This window comes from Podarcis erhardii, assembly GCF_964252035.2.
Source record: "Podarcis erhardii genome assembly, chromosome: 8".
NCBI classification, from domain to species: Eukaryota; Metazoa; Chordata; class Lepidosauria; order Squamata; family Lacertidae; genus Podarcis; species Podarcis erhardii.
The window spans coordinates 3,616,729-3,634,252 of record NC_138499.1 but is presented as its reverse complement, the minus strand read 5'-3'; the positions used below and the strand labels follow the sequence as shown (position 1 = coordinate 3,634,252).

At 48.9% G+C, this 17,524-nt stretch overlaps 1 protein-coding gene and 1 long non-coding RNA gene across 4 annotated transcripts in view; one reads left to right on the top strand and one right to left on the bottom strand.

Moving 5' to 3' along the window:
* Nucleotides 1-778: 778 nt before the first annotated feature.
* On the top strand, nucleotides 779-5,037 carry LOC309349079. The gene is made up of 2 exons (XR_014159674.1): nucleotides 779-3,651; nucleotides 3,913-5,037. It is a non-coding gene; the product is annotated as an uncharacterized lncRNA (long non-coding RNA).
* Nucleotides 5,038-7,026: 1,989 nt separating this feature from the next.
* ARHGAP39 (Rho GTPase activating protein 39) overlaps nucleotides 7,027-17,524 on the bottom strand; it is a 201,720-nt gene continuing 191,222 nt past the window's right edge. For all 3 annotated transcript variants that reach the window (XM_081874082.1, XM_081874081.1, XM_081874083.1), the window contains 4 exons: nucleotides 16,303-16,502; nucleotides 14,667-14,758; nucleotides 11,152-11,321; nucleotides 7,027-9,085 (listed from right to left, as the gene is read on the bottom strand). In XM_081874082.1, coding sequence (XP_081730208.1) covers nucleotides 8,891-9,085; nucleotides 11,152-11,321; nucleotides 14,667-14,758; nucleotides 16,303-16,502 — 657 coding nt within the window. In that variant the 3' untranslated portion in view covers nucleotides 7,027-8,890. The remainder of the gene's footprint in view (nucleotides 9,086-11,151; nucleotides 11,322-14,666; nucleotides 14,759-16,302; nucleotides 16,503-17,524) is intronic.

Here is a 17,524-nt window from a genome sequence, read left to right as displayed (position 1 = left end):
TGAGCGCCGCAACCCAATAGTCGCCTTTGACTGGACTTAACCGTCCAGGGGTCTTTTACCTTTACTTAACATTCTTTTGAAAGCCCTCCAACAGCCCACCACCTTCTGAGAGGGATACTTCTGCCCCAGGGAAGTGGCTCGGTGGGTATGGGTTTTGGGGTCTCACTCCAAAGGAGTAGTCAACAGCTGAGCAGGAGGATGTGTCCTCTGAACGTGAAAGATGAATATCTGGTTAAAGAAACATTTCAAGTACAGTGGTACCTCGGGTTAAGAACTTAATTCATTCTGGAGGTCCGTTCTTAACCTGAAACTGTTCTTAACCTGAAGCACCACTTTAGCTAATGGGGCCTCACACTGCCGCCGCCACGTGATTTCTGTTCTCATCCTGAAGCAAAATTCTTAACATGAGGTACTATTTCTGGGTTAATGGAGTCTGTAACCTGAAGGGTCTGTAAGCCAAGATACCACTGTAGTGGAGCTGGGGAAAGTTGCTTCCTCCTAGCCCAGCTGGACCTCAAAGGCCAGCAGAAGGGTAGATGGATCTTGCAGTCTGACTTGATCCAAGATGCAGCTTCACTTTGTTTCTAAAGAAAGGTGGAGAGGCATTATGCAAGATGTGAGTTGGCCAACACCACCATGCTCTTGTTTGTGGCTGAGTTCTTTGTTGCATTTGCACAATTGCTTAATCTCGATGTGCTTTCAAAAATGAGAATATGTAGTGTTGATTTTTGTTGTTTCTTTAAAGGAAAAAAAAAAAGAATCTGACACAAGGTTCCCCAAAAGGATGTCCATATTCATCTTTTATTCACACAACATGGAGTTGCCTCTACATTTCCATGCTTCTTAATTACAAGAGTTAGTCAGACAACGTTACACAGTAGGTTGCCCCTCTAAATTGCCACGGGAGGCCCCAGGAAACGTCCCGTCTCCATTCAGCCATCACTACAAGGGACCCAACGGCCTTCCTTGCTTGCCCCTTGCCCAGCGCCTGAGGTGATTGTCCGAGGAAAAGATTGGGGGGATCGGAGTGGGTGGGGTGGGGTGGGGAGAGATCAGCTTTGCAAACAGGTGGGGAGGAAGGGAAGGTTAGCATGGAGTCGCTTGCGTCTCTCAACTGTAAGGCCAAACGGGTTCAAGCAACCTCAATCCGGTAAGTCAAATATGTTCTGGTTTTCTGCATGGGCAAACACGCCCGGCAAATCAAAATGATAAACCACCCAATAGGGAGAGAGGAGGAAAACCCTTATATTGAACCTCCGTCTGCAATAGTTTCCAGTTCTAGACACTTCATAGAATTGGAAGAGTCTGAAGGGACCCAACGGGTCATTTAGCACAGCCCCCTGCAATGTAGGAATCAAGTTTGCAATAAAACCAACTTGGGAAAGGAGACCAGGCCAAATCTCTCTCTCTCTCTACCCCAGCACTAGGCTCCTCTCCAGGATTTAGCGGTACTTAGTTTCTTCTCTGCCATTGGCATTTCACACACTCAAGTCCTGCTCTGCCCGTCTCAATGTGGGAGTTAGTGACCTAGCCACCCAGAGAGGCTGGGGCAACCCAGTCAGATGGGCAGGGTACAAGCAATAAATTATTATAAATCATTATGACACGGTGGGCTGCAGGGAACACTGGCATGTGTTAGGACCCAAGCTGTGCTGAGCCACAGGTGATTTGGCGAGAGTCAAATCCCAGGTGGCAAGAGATATTGTGCATGTAGCCAGTTTGCAAGGTCTTTTCCACACTCAGGTGGTTTGATTTCTTTTTGGAATCCCAAGGCAAAAAGCCACTCAATTTTGACACAAGTCGCGTCAAGGCTGCTCACCTTGTCAGCACAGACAACACCCCATCGCCAGGGCATTAAAACATTTATATGCACCCATTCTTAGAAACCAGACAAGAATAAGGCCTGCCGTTCAGTGTGGATGTGTATTGTATTGTTTTGTTGTGTTTTTAAAATCCTACTGTATACTGCAAATATTACAATATCTCACAGGACCAGTGACGGCTTAAGATGATTTAATTACGGCAACGGTTTCTGGTGCTGAAACAACACGGAGACAATTTACCCTTTCGAAACGTTAAGCTGGTCTCTCTGGGTGAAGAGATGCGATGTGAATGAATCACTTCTGGTACCTGCCACAGGCAGAGAGTGCTCTTTTGTGGAGCGAGGTTTGGACTAAGACCCCACATTTTATAAGGGTGATTAATGAATGGTTTGCCACAAGAGAGAGAGAATCCATTTCCTTGCTTGCAGAGAATTCTACTTGCAAAAGACTTGCTAGCACAAGGCGAATCCTACACTCCTCTGCTGCCTATGCTAAGTAGGTCAAACAGAAAGTCTTTGCAGCCCAGAATGAGAGCAGCTGCCAAGGGGAGTCCAGCTGTTTGGGATTAAGGGGGCAAAGCACAGAGCTCACTGCCTGAATCCCCTTCCTCACCAATTCCAGAGTCTTCTCTCTCCTTCCTGATCCTACGGAACTATTAGTGGTTAATCCCAGAGACTTACGAATAAGTCGAAGTTTATGTTTGTGTCTGTGTTTTGCTGAAGGAGCAATTTTAGATAATTAACTTGGGTCGCTGCTGGTGGGTTGGCGAGTGCGCGGCAGGAACCCAAGACACGTTCGGACACTCCTAAGGAGAAAGCAACCCCCTTGCTGAGTGGGTGGAGCTCAAGAACCGAAGAACCGGGTTTGTGTCCGCCTTGGCAAAAGCAGCATTTGTGGAAAGTCGTCATGAAAATGAGACAGCTTCCAGGAGAGGCAGGGCCCTGCTGAAATCAATTGAAGCTGCAATCCTGTACTAAACCTGACTGCAAGCAAACCTCGTTGAGCTCAATCCAATGCGTATAGGACCTTTGTGCTGTAGCACGGTTCATTTCAGTCTGCTTTTTAAATTTTTCATCACTCGTTTTCTAACTAAAAATGTTTGCATCAGGAATTGGGCCCTGTGAAGCCATAGCTACTACCCGTACGCGACCACTTTATGTCATGTTAAATTTGCATGGGAAAAACACCGTCTGACTCGACTACAGGGAGTAGTGGGGGAGAGTGAGACGTCATGCTTTTTTAATAAACAGAAGGACTGCACCTTGCAAGATCTCCACCAGTTGCTTAGAAAGCAGCATCCTGAACAACTGTTTCCTCTGGCAAAGCACTCTTATGGCTCATCCTAAGAGAGGAAAGAGAGCCGCACCGGGACAAGACCAAAATCCAGGATCCTGAATCCCACAGCAGCATGTCAGAGATGCCTTCAGGAAGCTCTCAAGGAGGACAGAAGAAGAGGAGTCCTCCAACTGTGGTTGAAAGGCCTGCTTTGAACTTCCACCTCCCTGAAACTTCTAACTCATCTGGACCTTCCCTGATGCTTCAGCAAAGTTGAGCAATTTGCTCCTGCAATTTGCTGCTGCCACTTGCTATTTGGGTTTTGTTTGGTTCCAGCTCAACTCTGGTGGATATTGCCCCCACCTCTGGACCTCAGGCTGCTTTGCCCAATGGCATCATGCATGGTTTGGAGCTGTTTAGCTAAGACCCCTTAGATAATGTGGTCTCTTGAAAACAGACATGCTTGCAACCCCTAGACTCTCTTGGTGGCGGATGTGTCTCTTTTGCCCATCTGTTCCTCCTGTTAAATTTATGGCACACACTGAATTTCTCCGTTTAAAAATAAAGTACCGTATTTTTCACACTATAAGACGCACCAGACCATAAGACGCACCTAGTTTTTGGAGAAGGAAAACAAGAAAAAAAATATTCTGAATCTCAGAAGCCAGAACAGCAAGAGGGATCGCTGCGCAGCAAAAGCAGTGATCCCCCTTGCTGTTCTGGTTTCTGAGATAGCTGCGCAGCCTGCATTCGCTCCATAAGACGCACACACATTTCCCCTTACTTTTTAGGAGGGAAAAAGTGAGTCTTATAGAGCAAAAAATACGGTAAAATTAAGGGATCCAAGCTATTTATTTGCAGCAGTGTCTCTTGGAACAACTGCCCAAAAGTATGAAAACGATGCAGACCTGGGTGAATTGCAGTGCCAGTTCCCACGAGGAAAAAGGAGGGAGCAAGCTGAACAGCCCCCCCCCCCCAATTTCCCAAGCAGTCAGGATTTCAAACAAACTGGAATTTGCAAATGTAAATGGCTCAGGCTACAGCTTTGTCAATGGCCCATTAAGGTGTTAAGGCACTTGTTTAGATTAGGTTCTTTGCTCAAGAGGTGTCCAAAACCAAGTCAGGATTCTTGTCTCAATGAACCCCTTCTTTTCCTCACTGTGTCTGAAGAGCAAGAACTGAGGGTTCCTCAAATTTGGACAGCGGTAGGTAGTTGCAATAAGCCTAGGTGCACTCAGTAAGCTGCCCTGACTTTCCTGGAGAGCAGAGAGGGAGAGCGAGTGTTGCTAGCTACTTGGGATAGGTGGGTGGGAGCAGTTTGCGCCTGACACCAAGGTGCTAGTCCACAGTGACTCCTAAGGGTGAAAAGCAAGACGCACATCGCAGCAGGCTGCCTTTGCAGTTTTAAGTGTGGATGGATTGTCGAAGCGAGGGGTGCGAAACACACAGTCAGAACTGGCCACCACTCCATAAGAAAGGTTGGCCGGTTTCCCGGAATGGCAGCAAATTCACCAAAATAACTTAATGGAAAATAGGCTTGGAAATTAACCGAAGAAGTGGGAGTTGGATGCAAAGGGAAAGCGGGGTGGGCATGGAGTTGCAGCCCCCCCCCCATCCCAGGAAAGGCAATGAAGCAAGGGGTGGGGGCTGACTCTTCACCAAATTCCACCTTTTTCTCCTGATAATGGTTACCTTCTCTCAACCACCTTGCTGTTGCGTTTTTGCTTTAAAGGACTAGAAAGTTTCTGCAACTACAGCCAAATGCAGACTGTAGATGGTTGATATTTAATCCTTTAATCTTAATTAGAAAGCTCTCGTCACCAGAAAAAGGGTGGGTGGGGGTGAGGGAATAAATATATTTTTGGTCAAACTCAAGGAAGCCATTCCCCACCCCAAACAGCAATAAAATAAATAGCAAAGATAGAGTTTAGAGCATTTCCCACCCCCACCCCCATACAAATAAAGAGCCCCAGTGATGGGTAATAAGATATATATACACCTCTGGATTAAAACTATGTTGTTAGCAAATTTATAATGGATTTTTTTAACCCTTTAAACCTCTATATAATAAATTCTTACTGGCTGAGCGGAGGGGAGGCAGGAACCCTCTGGCCCTGGAAGATTGCACAGGCAAAGTTTCTCCTGGGGAACGGACACATCTGCGATGGGGAGGGGGGCTAACCTGTGGCCACCCAGATGTCGCTAAACTTCAACTCCCACCAGGCCCAGTTGCACGGCCAACAGTCAGTGATGATGGGAGGTGCTGTTCAGCAACAATCGGATCTGCGATGCCACATTTAACTCTCCAAGATCCCCTTTCCTAAACCAGTCTGTGGAGTTACAGAGAATTCAATGCCGTCCTCCGAATCACAGCTCGGGCTGCTAAGACCGGCCGTTGGCCAGGGCCATCCAAAATGGCGCACGGGATACTCCCACTGCCCTGGCTGCATCCACACGGGGAGAAGACGACCACTGTCTTTGGAGGCAGTTTGCTCCCCGCTATTGTTCTTCTCCTCAAGGAAGCCCAAGGAAGTTTCTTAGGGTTCCCCAAATGGAAAAGCCAACGGGTCGCTTTTGACAACAGAAAAGGTCACCCGGAAGTTAAATGCCACTTCCACGCCCATCCCGACTGCCCTGAGTACGCCAGGGCACTGCTGTGCCACCATGGATGTCATCACTTCTCTCTGTGCGCTCTGATTCCAGAGTCTCGCTCAGCTTCTTGGGGACAAGGGATGGGTCTACAGCAATGGGTCCCTGGGGGAAGGGGGGGGCTGCTGCGGCCCTAGGGCAGGAGAGGAGGATACCCCCCCCCGGGTGATTTGGCTGGAAGGCTTGTGCTCCCTTTTTGGGGCGACGCAGGGAATCGACGCAGACAGCTGCTCTGGCAAAAGAGCTTTCTTCTCCCCCAAACTCTACTAAAAGTCCCCGACTCTCCTTCTACCTCCAACTTGCAATCCTCACACTGGACGTTGCCTCCATACATGGCTCCCGCTTGCTTTCACCCCCAAAGTTTATGCTTTCAGAGGGAGAAAGCACCTTTGACTTCCCCAGACTACAGAGGCGCTGTTTGCCCTCCCTGGCCGCCGTTCATGGACCCTCTCACCGAGGCCTTCTGCAAAAACCCTTTAGGCTTGCGCAACTGCGTCGTCCTGTGGCAATGAGTTACACAGACCCCACCCCGCTGCTGAAATAAGACACGCTTCTTGCACCCATATTCCGACATGCCAAGAACAGGCAAAAGAAAGAGGGGAGGAAGCGAAGGAGCTACTGAAGGTGAGGAAGTCTCTCTTCTGAGATGCTCGGGTGTGTTTTAAGAAGTGACTGTACGCCCGGGGGTTGGCGGGAGGCCTGGCCGATTCTCTGTGTTGGATAAAGGCACTTTCTCTAGATCGAGAGCCACGCAGAGCAGCCGGCATGCAACTCCCGAGCGTGCCTGACGTCTGAGCACGAGAGGAAACCCTCTTGTGTTGGCAGTGGTTGCCCGGACGCCCCACTGCAGCCTTGCCCAAAACAGCCATCGTGAGATGGAGAAGCTCTGAGAATCGGCATGCCAGTTGTCTGGAAGCAATGAGGGGGCTTCCGCAGACGGCGGAGGACCCCCCCCTGAGTGACGAAGGCCAGCGGTGTGGAAGAAACTTCGGTGTAAGTGGGAGCACTGGCCTCCAGAGGGGCTGTTTCCGCTCTGCGCCCCATCTAATCCAGCCCCCTGTGCCCCCTTGTGGGACAAAGGATCACCCACACCCCATTTTTGTTATAATAATCCAAGCCTGTTAGGGGTGGCCATGGAACCGCTCGGCAAGCAGGGCAAGAGGGTGCCAAGTGTCTCCTTACGGCAGCTGTCATAGACTTCTGACACCCCCCCCCAAATCCCCACCCCACATCCCAGGGGCTCTGGGGTGTATATAGCATCCATAAAAGAAAACGTCTGTTCTTGGCAGTGTTAGAGCGGATGGGAGGCCTTTCCACGCAGCTCGAGGCAGAGGCATCCTCAAACACTTCGAGGAGACGGGGTTACTTTATCGCCCTGAAATTTTGGGAGGTGTTTTCCTCGCAGAAAACTTGCCTCTGCTGGAATAAAATGAGAAGACTCCTGCAAAGATGCTACTCCAAAAGGCGAGAAATAGTTATGTAGGACAGCAAGCCAAAATATACCCAGGTTCTCAGTGCTGGGAAGGCTTTTCCCAAAAATGTGCTTTTGTTTCTCCCCCTTTAGGTGGTAACGTTTTGGAAAGGGGGAGCAAAGTCCACAGCTCACCCCAATGGAAAGAAAGCAGTTTTTAAGCCTCCTTATGAAACAAGGGTTGCGGGGCCTTCATTGAGAACGGCTGCCAGAAAGCAAGAATTTAGGGGAAAGGAGTCTTACGCATGACACTACCCCAAAGTGCAATGGGTGGCCTGGCTGGCCTGCAAAGCCGACCTGTGTGGAAATGCCTCCTGCACCCTGATTCAACGCTTCTTTAATGCTGAGACGGCTCCCAAAACTGAAGTTTGCATGCGGTGGAGGGAAAACGCCAGCCCTTCTGCTAGGCGGGGAGCACAGACGCAGCCTGGGACCCCTTTTCCCAACCCAGCCAACAAGAGATGCAACCCAAATTTAACCAGCCATTCTAGAGAGGCGCAGAAAGGAGAGTCTGTGGGCCTTGGCTGCCCCCCGCGGAAACTGGGGGCAGGCTGCACAGATAGCCAAAGGAGGCTGAGGTTCTGGACGGGGCGCAGCAACACAGCAGAATGTTCCGCGATGGCCAGCTCCGAAATCCCACGGCGGGGGCCTGACAGCATAACCGGCCCATTCTCTGGGGCGTTGGGAGAGAGAGGGGGGAGAAAGTGTTGGGGAGACCATGGCTTTGGCCCCTTTTGGCAGTGACTGTGCTGGAAGAGGGAAGGGAAACGGGGTGGGAGGACTGCGGCAAAAAGGGCGCCCGGGTCTGCGCGGCTCCGTCCCTCGCGTTCGTTCGACCCGGCGCCTCGGATGGGAGGTGGCCAGCCTGAACTACAACTCCCGCCAGGCCCGTCCTGTGTGGGAGACAGCCTGGGAAGATGGGCCCAGGGGTCTCCGGTTGACGTAGCAGCAGAAGTACCTGCCTTATCTCACGGGCAGCCACCTTCACCTCAAGAGGGTCTGGACTAATGGGGATCTGACCTGCAGGCAGGGGGCACCCTCCTTCCACCTTCTGCGTGATGCCCTCGCCCTCTGGGGGCCTCTCCTCTGGTCTCAAAAGGGCCACCTTGGAAATCAGAGGCCCCGTGCTGGACCCAAACACTCCCTCAGCTGCCTTTCTGCTCCACGCCAACCCCCAACTCCTGTCCTGACCCCTTCGCCCCCCCAAAAAAGTGCAGGTTGGGGAGGAGGAAGGCAGTCCCTTGCCTCTCCCTGCTCAACCCCACAGTTCACCTGAATCTTGCCAGGTTGCCCATTAATGCAGACTCTCCGGATCAGAACTATCCTGCGAGGAACTCCTGCTGTTGGTCCCAACGACTGGGCTGCTCTGTTTCCAGGCAGGGGGCTGCTGTGGGGCAGTGTGGGTCATTTTGTCCACAGCAGAAGCAGGAGGGGAACGCCGTGCACCCCAGCGGCTCGCCAGAGAGGCAGGCCGGGCGGGCAAAACCCGGAGCGACCTCCCTTTCTCTCTCTCTCTCTGCCCGGGTGCTGAAAGGACGTTTCCTTTGCTGCGTCAAGAACAGTTCTTGCGGACCGTCTGGCTCTGGGGTGGAGGTTTGGGGTGGTGGTGGTGGTGGGGCTTTTGACGGGTCGGCGATACGCCCAGTTCTGTTTGGGCTCGCTGGCACCAGCGCTATAGGACCCCTTCCATGAAGCTCGTGTCCAAGTGCTGGATCAGGACCCGGATAAAGGACATTTCCTTGCGGGTGTTCTCAAAAATGATGCGCGGGTCATCCGACTGGCAGCGCAGGCAGTTGGGGGCCATCACCATGGCCAGGTTGTTGACGTCCATTTTGGTGACCGCCACGTTGGCCGGCTGCACAAACACCTGGCGGGGGGGGGGAGGGGAGGGAGAAAGGAGAGGCGTTATGGTAAAGGTAAAGGGGTAAAGGGACCCCTGAGCATTGGGTCCAGTCGTGACCGACTTTGGGGTATGGCGCTCATCTCGCTTTACTGGCCGAGGGAGCCGGCGTTTATCTACAGATAGTTTTTCTGGGTCATGTGGCCAGCAGGACCAAGCCGCTTCTGGTGAACCAGAGCAGCGCACGGAAACGCCATTTGCCTTCCCACCGGAGTGGTACCTATTAATCTACTTGCACTTTCGATGTGCTTTCGAACTGCTAGGTGGGCAGGAGCATGGACTGAGCAACGGGAGCTTACCCCGTTGCGGGGATTCGAACCGCCGACCTTCTGATCAGCAAGCCCTAGGCTCTGTGGTTTAACCCATAGCGCCACCCGCGTCCCTTGGCGTTAGGGTAGGCAGCCACAAACCCATCCTGTTTGTAAGCTAAGAAAGGTGTCGTTTTGATTAGGGCTGGGTGACCCCTGGTTTTCAACATTGTGATAGATTACCAGCTAAATATCACAACATACAGTCATACCTCGAGTTGAAGTAGCTTTGGCTTAAGCATTTTCGGGTTGCGCTGCACGGCGACCCGGAAGTAACGGAACACGTTACTTCCGGGTTTCACAGCTCGCGCATGCACAGATGCTCAAAATGACGCCGTGCGCATGCGTGGAAGCAGCGAATCGCGACCCACGCATGCGCAGATGTGAGTTGCATTTGCTTCAGGATGCGAACAGGGCTCCGGAACGGATCCCGTTCGCATCCAGAGGGACCACTGTATCACAATGTCTGAAATAAGGATGGAGCTAGGCATTAGCTGGCTTCCCACATTGTTTCCCTACATTGTGTTTTTTGCATGGCACACACACGGTTTGCGATATATCGCCAGGGCAAAAATTGTGAAACCAATACAGTCAAACCTCGGATACTGAACGCCTCCATTTTGGAACGTTTCGTCTCCTGAATGCCACAAACCTGGAAGTAAATGCTCTGGTTTTCTGGTGTTTTTCGGAAGCCGAACATCTGAGGGTAGGAAGCTCCTGCAACCAATCGGAAGCCGCGAACTTGGTTGTCGAACATTTTGGAAGCCGAATGGGCTTCCAGAACGGATTACGTTTGAGAAGAGATTACGTTTGTACCAGGATATGGGCTTAATGCCAGTTTCACACAATATATCACCCAGCCTTAACTAACATCATGATTCACAGTATATGACCAGGTCAGGAATTATGAAACCATTATCACGATATGGGCTTCAATCCAGTGTTGGACGATATCTTGATGTATCACTCAGCCCTAATGCTGGCCGGTGGCTCTGATGTCTTTAAAAGGGAGGTTTATTGAGGATAAGTCTATCAGTGGCTACTAATCACAATGGCTATCTGCTAGGAATGTGCATCAGAAAACCCAGAGCAAAGGACCTGTAGGGCACCTGGTTGGCAAAGGTTGATCCAACCCAGTGGTTCCCAATCTTTCTTGGGCAACCTCCTCCTCCTCGGGACCATAAACTCATCCCCAGTGCCTGCTACCCAATCCAGTCCTACTCTATCCTATCAAAAACTTTATTCAGAATAGCAATTTGCACAACCCGCTAAGGAAGATAACACAATCCAATTTGAAAGAGTAACAATTCATTGTGCATTTATCCAAAGCCCAATTAAAACTATTCAGTTTAATGAATTAAACAAAACGGATAAACTTGACGCAATGATGTCTGCTTCTCAAATTCTGATAGTCTTAAGACACTACATTCAGTAACTCTTTCACGGCTCAGCAAACTCGCAATGCGATGGATGGGCTTGACGAAGTGATGCCATTTCCCCAACATAGGGTTTAAAGTCACTGAGCAGGGGTCTTAAATCACCATGTCTGGCACCCCCTGGGTATTCCCACCCCCAACCAGAGGGTCAGCCATGCCCACTTTGGGAACCACAGGTCTAAAAAAACACGAAGGTTGGTAGAGGACAAGGGACAAGAGCCTGTGTAACTCTCCATGGGCCACTCTCTGCCAGGGCCCACGATCCTCTTCCGGGCTGGATCCTCCTTACCTGGAGGAAGCGGATGAGGTAGCAGAGCACCATCTTGTTGATCCTGGGCATGGAGTGGACGACAGCAATCGCGGCTTCGGGGTTCTCATAGTGGGTGATGCACTGTTCGTAGAAGTCGTGGGGGATCAGGGGCTCCTCCAGCTCTCGGTACCAGAGTTTCAGCAAGGAGGCTGCAGGGGAGGGGAATTAGGTGGGGGTGGGGGGTCGGTCAGGGAAGAAAGAGGCCGAGCCACACTGTCAGTTTGCATTTCTTAGTGCAGAAAGTATTGATCTGATGTGTAGAGATCGTTCCTATTCTGCTTCATTCAAGAGGGTTCTGGAAGCTTCTCTGTGTGAAAGAAGCAAGCAGAAGGTTCTTGATGTTTGGGTTATTCCTTCAGAGAAGCTGAGTACAGCTGGTCCTGAAATCTCTTCTTCAAGGTCATGCTGACTATAATAAGAGGCCAGAAGGAGCCTGGGTTTCACTTTCTCTCTTTCTATCTCTTTTCCTTCTGGTGTGGTGTTGTGTGTATACAGTGTTAAGGTTTAGTCTTATTATAAGTTCATAGAATCATAGAATCGTAGAGTTGGAAGAGACCACAAGGGCCATCGAGTCCAACCCCCTACCAAGCAGGAAACACCATCAGAGCACTCCTGACATATGGTTGTCAAGCCTCTGCTTAAAGACCTCCAAAGAAGGAGACTCCTTGGCAGCAAATTCCACTGTCAAACAGCTCTTACTGTCAGGAAGTTCTTCCTAATGTTCAGGTGGAATCTTCTTTCTTGTAGTTTGGAACCATTGCTCCGTGTCCGCTTCTCTGGAGCAGCAGAAAACAACCTTTCTCCCTCCTCTATGTGACATCCTTTTATATATTTGAACATGGCTATCATATCAACCCTTAACCTCCTCTTCTCCAGGCTAAACATGCCCAGCTCCCTTAGCCATTCCTCATAAGGCATCGTTTCCAGGCCTTTGACCATTTTGGTTGCCCTCCTCTGGACACGTTCCAGTTTGTCAGTGTCCTTCTTGAACTGTGGTGCCCAGAACTGGACACAGTACTCCAGGTGAGGTCTAAGTTATTGTAAGTTTGAGTTAAGTCTGCTGCAACTGGATTTCTTATGGATAGTGCCAATCCTGAATGTATTGGATTTGTGCCCATTATGCAGTAAAGCTCTGCTGGATGAAATACAATTGCCTCTGGTCTATTTTTTGGGGAATCCTGCAACGGGTTTAAGTTGTTACTCGGCTAAGTATATGTTGGGATCTGGATCATATTGAGTAGAATTCCAATGACACACACAGGCCCATTTCTGACCAATCTAAGCCTCCTAGAGGACAGTACACATCAGGAAGTTTAGTTGCGTCAAAATAAAGTATACACTTTCAGAGTTAATGCTAAATGCATTACTGTGCCCCTGAAGGAACCAGGTCTGAAGGAAGGGCCTGGGAGTCATTTTGGACTCACAGCTGTCCATGGAGGCACAGGTCAATTCTGTATCCAGGGCAGCTGGTACGCAGGATGAGATCCTACATGCCCGCAGACTGTCTTGCCAGAGTGGTGCATGCTCTCCCGCTTGGACTACTGCAATGCGCTCTACGTGGGGCTACCTTTGAAGGTGACTCGGAAACTGGGGGGGGGGGGCATCGAGACCATATAACACTGGGCCTGAAAGACCTACATTGGCTCTCAGTACGTTTCCGAGCACAATTCAAAGTGTTGGTGCTGACCTTTAAAGCCCTAAAAGGCCTCAAAGGCCCAGTATACCTGAAGGAGCGTCTCCACCCCCATCGTTCTGCCCGGACACTGAGATCCAGCGCCAAGGGCCTTCTGGTGGTCCCCTCCCTGCAAGAAGCAAAGTTACAGGGAACCAGGCAGAGGGCCTTCTCAGTAGTGGCACCCGCCCTGTGGAACGCCCTCCCGTCAGATGTCAAGGAAATAAACAACTACCTGACATTTAGAAAACATCTGAAGGCAGCCCTTTCTGGGAAGCTTTTAATGTGTGACATTTTAATGTATTTTTAATCTTTGTTGGAAGCTGCCCAGAGTGGCTGGGGAGACCCAGCCAGATGGGCGGGGTACAAATAAAAAAATAGTACAAATAAAAAATTATTATTACTACTACTACTACTTTTGGTAAATGAGCCACCACAAACACTAGCGGGTCATTGAAATTTGTGTCCCGAGCTTTTTGGACCTGTCTAAACATGTACCATCTGAAACCAATGGGGCGCATTGATTGCCGATGTGAAACACATTGGCATTTTTATCACCTCTCCTACCCCACTATTGTGAGATAAATGAGGGGGGTGACGGGGAGACCAATGTTTTGTAATGCATGCTCTACTTGATCACCTGCAAAGTATTTTCCACTCTCCACAGGCAACAGGTAACTGAATAACTCATTTTAGCTTCATGGCTGATAAGGCAGAAGAACAAGAGGTGCCCCAAGAAAATGACTGGTTGCACTTATATCCCACCCTCTTCCCCAAGCAGATTGGGGGAGTACATGCTTCTCTTTCTCCCCATTTTATCCTCACCACAACCCTGTGAGGTAGGCCAGGCTGAGAGGCAGAGACTGGCCCACGGCCACCCGGTAAGCTTCATGGCGTAGTGGGGATTTGAGCAACAGGAAGAAATATGATTTAGAGACAAAAATGAAGTGAAGAGTTAGGGGTACAGATAACAAATGATATATGGGAGTCAAGTATAAAATCAACAGAAATAGCCTCTATGGATCTAAGACTTATTCATCAGAAAATAATATTCAGAGTCCACTGGGCTCCAGCAGAAGAAAATAACAAGTTCAGACAACTGCTGGAGATGTGGGGGTAAAAATGTGAACTTAGTACACATGATGATTAACTGCCCGATGGTAAGATCATTTTGGTGCGAGGTGGGGATATTTATGGTAAGAGTAATAAAAAGAAATTGTTATTTAGGGGTATTGAATTTAATTCTAAATTATATTCTGGAAACGTCGGAGAGTTCAAGGTGTAAAAAAATATATGGATGTACTGTGCTATATTAGAAGTAAAAAACTTGTTTTGATGAATTGGAAGAGCCACAAAAAGATTCCACTGAGCACATGGATTGATAATATGGACAGATTAGCTACATATGAACAAATTACATGTCGACACAAATTAAGAATGGATAAATATGAAGAAATCTGGAATGAATATTTAAGCGATAAGGCGGGAAGTGGGGGGAGGAGAGAGACGTAGGAAAATATTGTTAAAAGGGTGCAGTCATAGGTATATCAGTGTATTTAAATCTGAATTGTCGAATTGTGTTGTTATTGCTATTATGGTTTTTGTTGTAGTGTTTTTTGTGGTTGTTGTGTGTATTGAAAAAATGATGATGATTATTATTTTTAAAAACCAAAAGCCTGGTCTCTCAGCTCTCAGCCTGGCACCCTAACCACTATGCCATGCCAGCTCTTAAAGGCAGAACCGGCCCCCCAAGCCCCTGTCCCTGGCTACCCAGGGGCTTTGAGGCTGAAGGGAAGGAGGGTGGGGAGTCCCTTCTCCTCACCGGGGACGTGAGGGTCTTCCAAGCCGGTGGGGATTTTCCACTGGTCGACCTGCAGCTTGAGGGCGTTGACCTCATCAATGTCTCCAGGGACTCTGCAGAAGGGAAGAAAGGGACACCCCAAAGAAATAGAAGAGAGAGACTCGCAAGGTTAAGAACAGTAGGTGATGGACTAGAAGGGTCTTCAGCCTGACCCAGGTCTCTTTTTATGCCCTTAAGAGCTGCTTTGCACACCCTGAGCTGCTTTGCATATAACGCAAAGCCAAACCATTGTTTAGCTTGAATGAGTGTGAGGATTCCTAGAGGCAAGGTTATGGCCTCATCACTCCTCTCCCATGTCTCCCGCTGCTGTACTGCTGTGAGCTAAACCATGGGGTGCATCAGAATGCCATATCAACCATGGGTTGCAACAAACCTTGGTTAGAGCCTGAGGTTTGTATGGAGCAAGAGAAATCACAACCCCAGCTTCAGATGGCGTGCTAAGCGAAACCGTGGCTTAGTTAATAGCAGGACAGCAAGAGGAGCAAGTTGGCCAAAATCTCCTCTGAGGGAGGCCCACGTGCTCGTGCTAAACCATAGTGTTGCTTTTTTAATCTGTTTCTTTATTTTCAACAACACGGAAACCGTGAAAAACACATGTAGAATTAAATAAAACAAGAGACGAGGTGCAGGTAAGAAATTCCAATCCAGTCACGTTGCCATTTCAGGATTCACTGCGATGCTAACACTATCCAACGAAAATGTGTTAATATTTGTTTCTTTAAATCTACCCAGCGAAAGACCATGGGCAGTGGCAGTGTTTGGCTTAGGGCTGCGTGCGAAGCGGCTCACAGCCTCAGGGCCAAACCAGGCGTGATGACCTATTCGATTTCCATCGCCTCTCTGAAGCTGCTATTTGCATTTCGGGGGCTGACTCCTCCAGCTCAACTCAACTCTCCTTCCTTCCCCGTCTCATGCCACCCCAAGGCTGCTATCTACGTAAGAGAGAAAGCGTGCAGCATCTAGCTTGGTCTAATGTGGATTTTACGGCTTCTGGGCAAAGCTCACGGGACAATGGTTCTTGCAGACCACCGGGCATGGAGTTTTCCCTAAAATACCGTATTTTTCGCTCCATAAGGCGCACCGGACCTTAAGGCGCACCTAGTTTTTAGAGGGGGAAATCAAGAAAAAAAATCTTATCTCTCCCCCCAGCCCAAAAGGGCAAAGAAGCCAAGACAGCGAGCGGGATCCATCCTGACTGGAGAGGTTGCGCACGGCTAAAGAAGCCAAGACAGCGAGCAGGATGGATCCCGGCCGGAGGGGCTGCAATACCCCCACCTCCCGCAAAAGCCCACAGGAGCCGCGCACCCTTTAAGGAATGTGCGGCTCCTGTGGGCTTTTCTACGAGGAGGGAGAAGGGACTGGCCGCATCAGTCCCTTCTCCCTCCTCGGGGAAAAGCCCGCGGAGCTTGGGGGCTTTTTCCTGCCTCTCCCCTGCATTCGCTCCATAAGATGCACACACATTTCCCCTTACTTTTTGGGAAGGAAAATGTGCATCCTATGGAGCAAAAATACAGTGAATGCTAAAGGAGCCGGCAGACTGGAACCCAGCTCAACTGTTTGCCCCAAGGGTGCTGCCCCAGGGCAAGGTGAGCCGTACCTGAAGATGCCCTCGGTCTGGTCTCCGTTCAAGGCCAGCACCTCCTCCGACAGCCGCGTCTGCACCCATGGGAGCTGGCGGTCTGGGTACCTCTCCTTCTGCATGTTCATGATCTCTTGCAGGGAGCTGCCGAACATGGAAGGGCTGAAGACGGCGTTCTTGGCGTGGCGGATCTCTTCGATGTTTGGCTTCTTCAGGCCCTGAAAGGGAAGGCAGTCGGTGTGAGCAGAGGCACAAGACCCAGCTCAGAGAGGTGCCTCTGGGCGCTGGAACGTAGCATGTGACCTAATCATGACACTTCTCTTCTTCTTCTTCTTTTTAAATTTTATTTATGCTTTTCAGATATATAAATTTCACTTCCCCCTCTTTCTGCAGTTCCTTAAATTTATTCTTATTATCTTCTGCATATCCAAATTAACTTAACTCATTTATTTCTCAAATATATATATACTCTTGTATGGCTGCAAGGTTTTTACAATAATCCTGCCAGTGTTTTTATCTGTTTACAATTTATCCATAAATATTCAATAAGCCATTTCCATTCTTTGATTAAAAAAAAGTTTATTATCTTGATTTCTTATTTTTCCGGTAAGTTTCGCCATTTCTGCATATTCTGTAAGTTTTCGTATCAATTCTTCCTTTGCTAGGACTTCGTTCCATTTTGGGGCAAGTAACATTCTTGCCGCTATAGTCGTGTACATAAATCATTTTTTACACAATTTAATAAATAATAATATTATGGATATAAGTGAATAGGATAAGAAAGAAAGATGTTAATTGATTAAGTTAATTTTATTGGAAATTGGTATTGGAAAACTGCTACGATGAGCTACATGGAAACTCAGCTTGAGGGATTTGAGGAAGTCATTTAATAATGGTTATAAAAGTATGTTTATAATAGTTAGGATAAATGTTTGTTTGCTTGTTTTTTATATTGTAATTTTTTATGTTGTTTATGTTTGTTACAAATTTGAAAAACCATTTAAAAAAATTAAAATAAAATAAAATAAATATTTTTTTGTATAATTTAGGTAGTTCTGTCCCTATAATTCCCAGGCGCTTCTCATGGTGCCCTTGACATGCTGGACTCTTTGGAGACACATGACACCTTGTTGTTGTTGTTTAGTCGTTTAGTCATGTCCGACTCTTCGTGACCCCCTGGACCAGAGCACGCCAGGCCCTCCTGTCTTCCACTGCCTCCCGCAGTTTGGTCAAACTCATG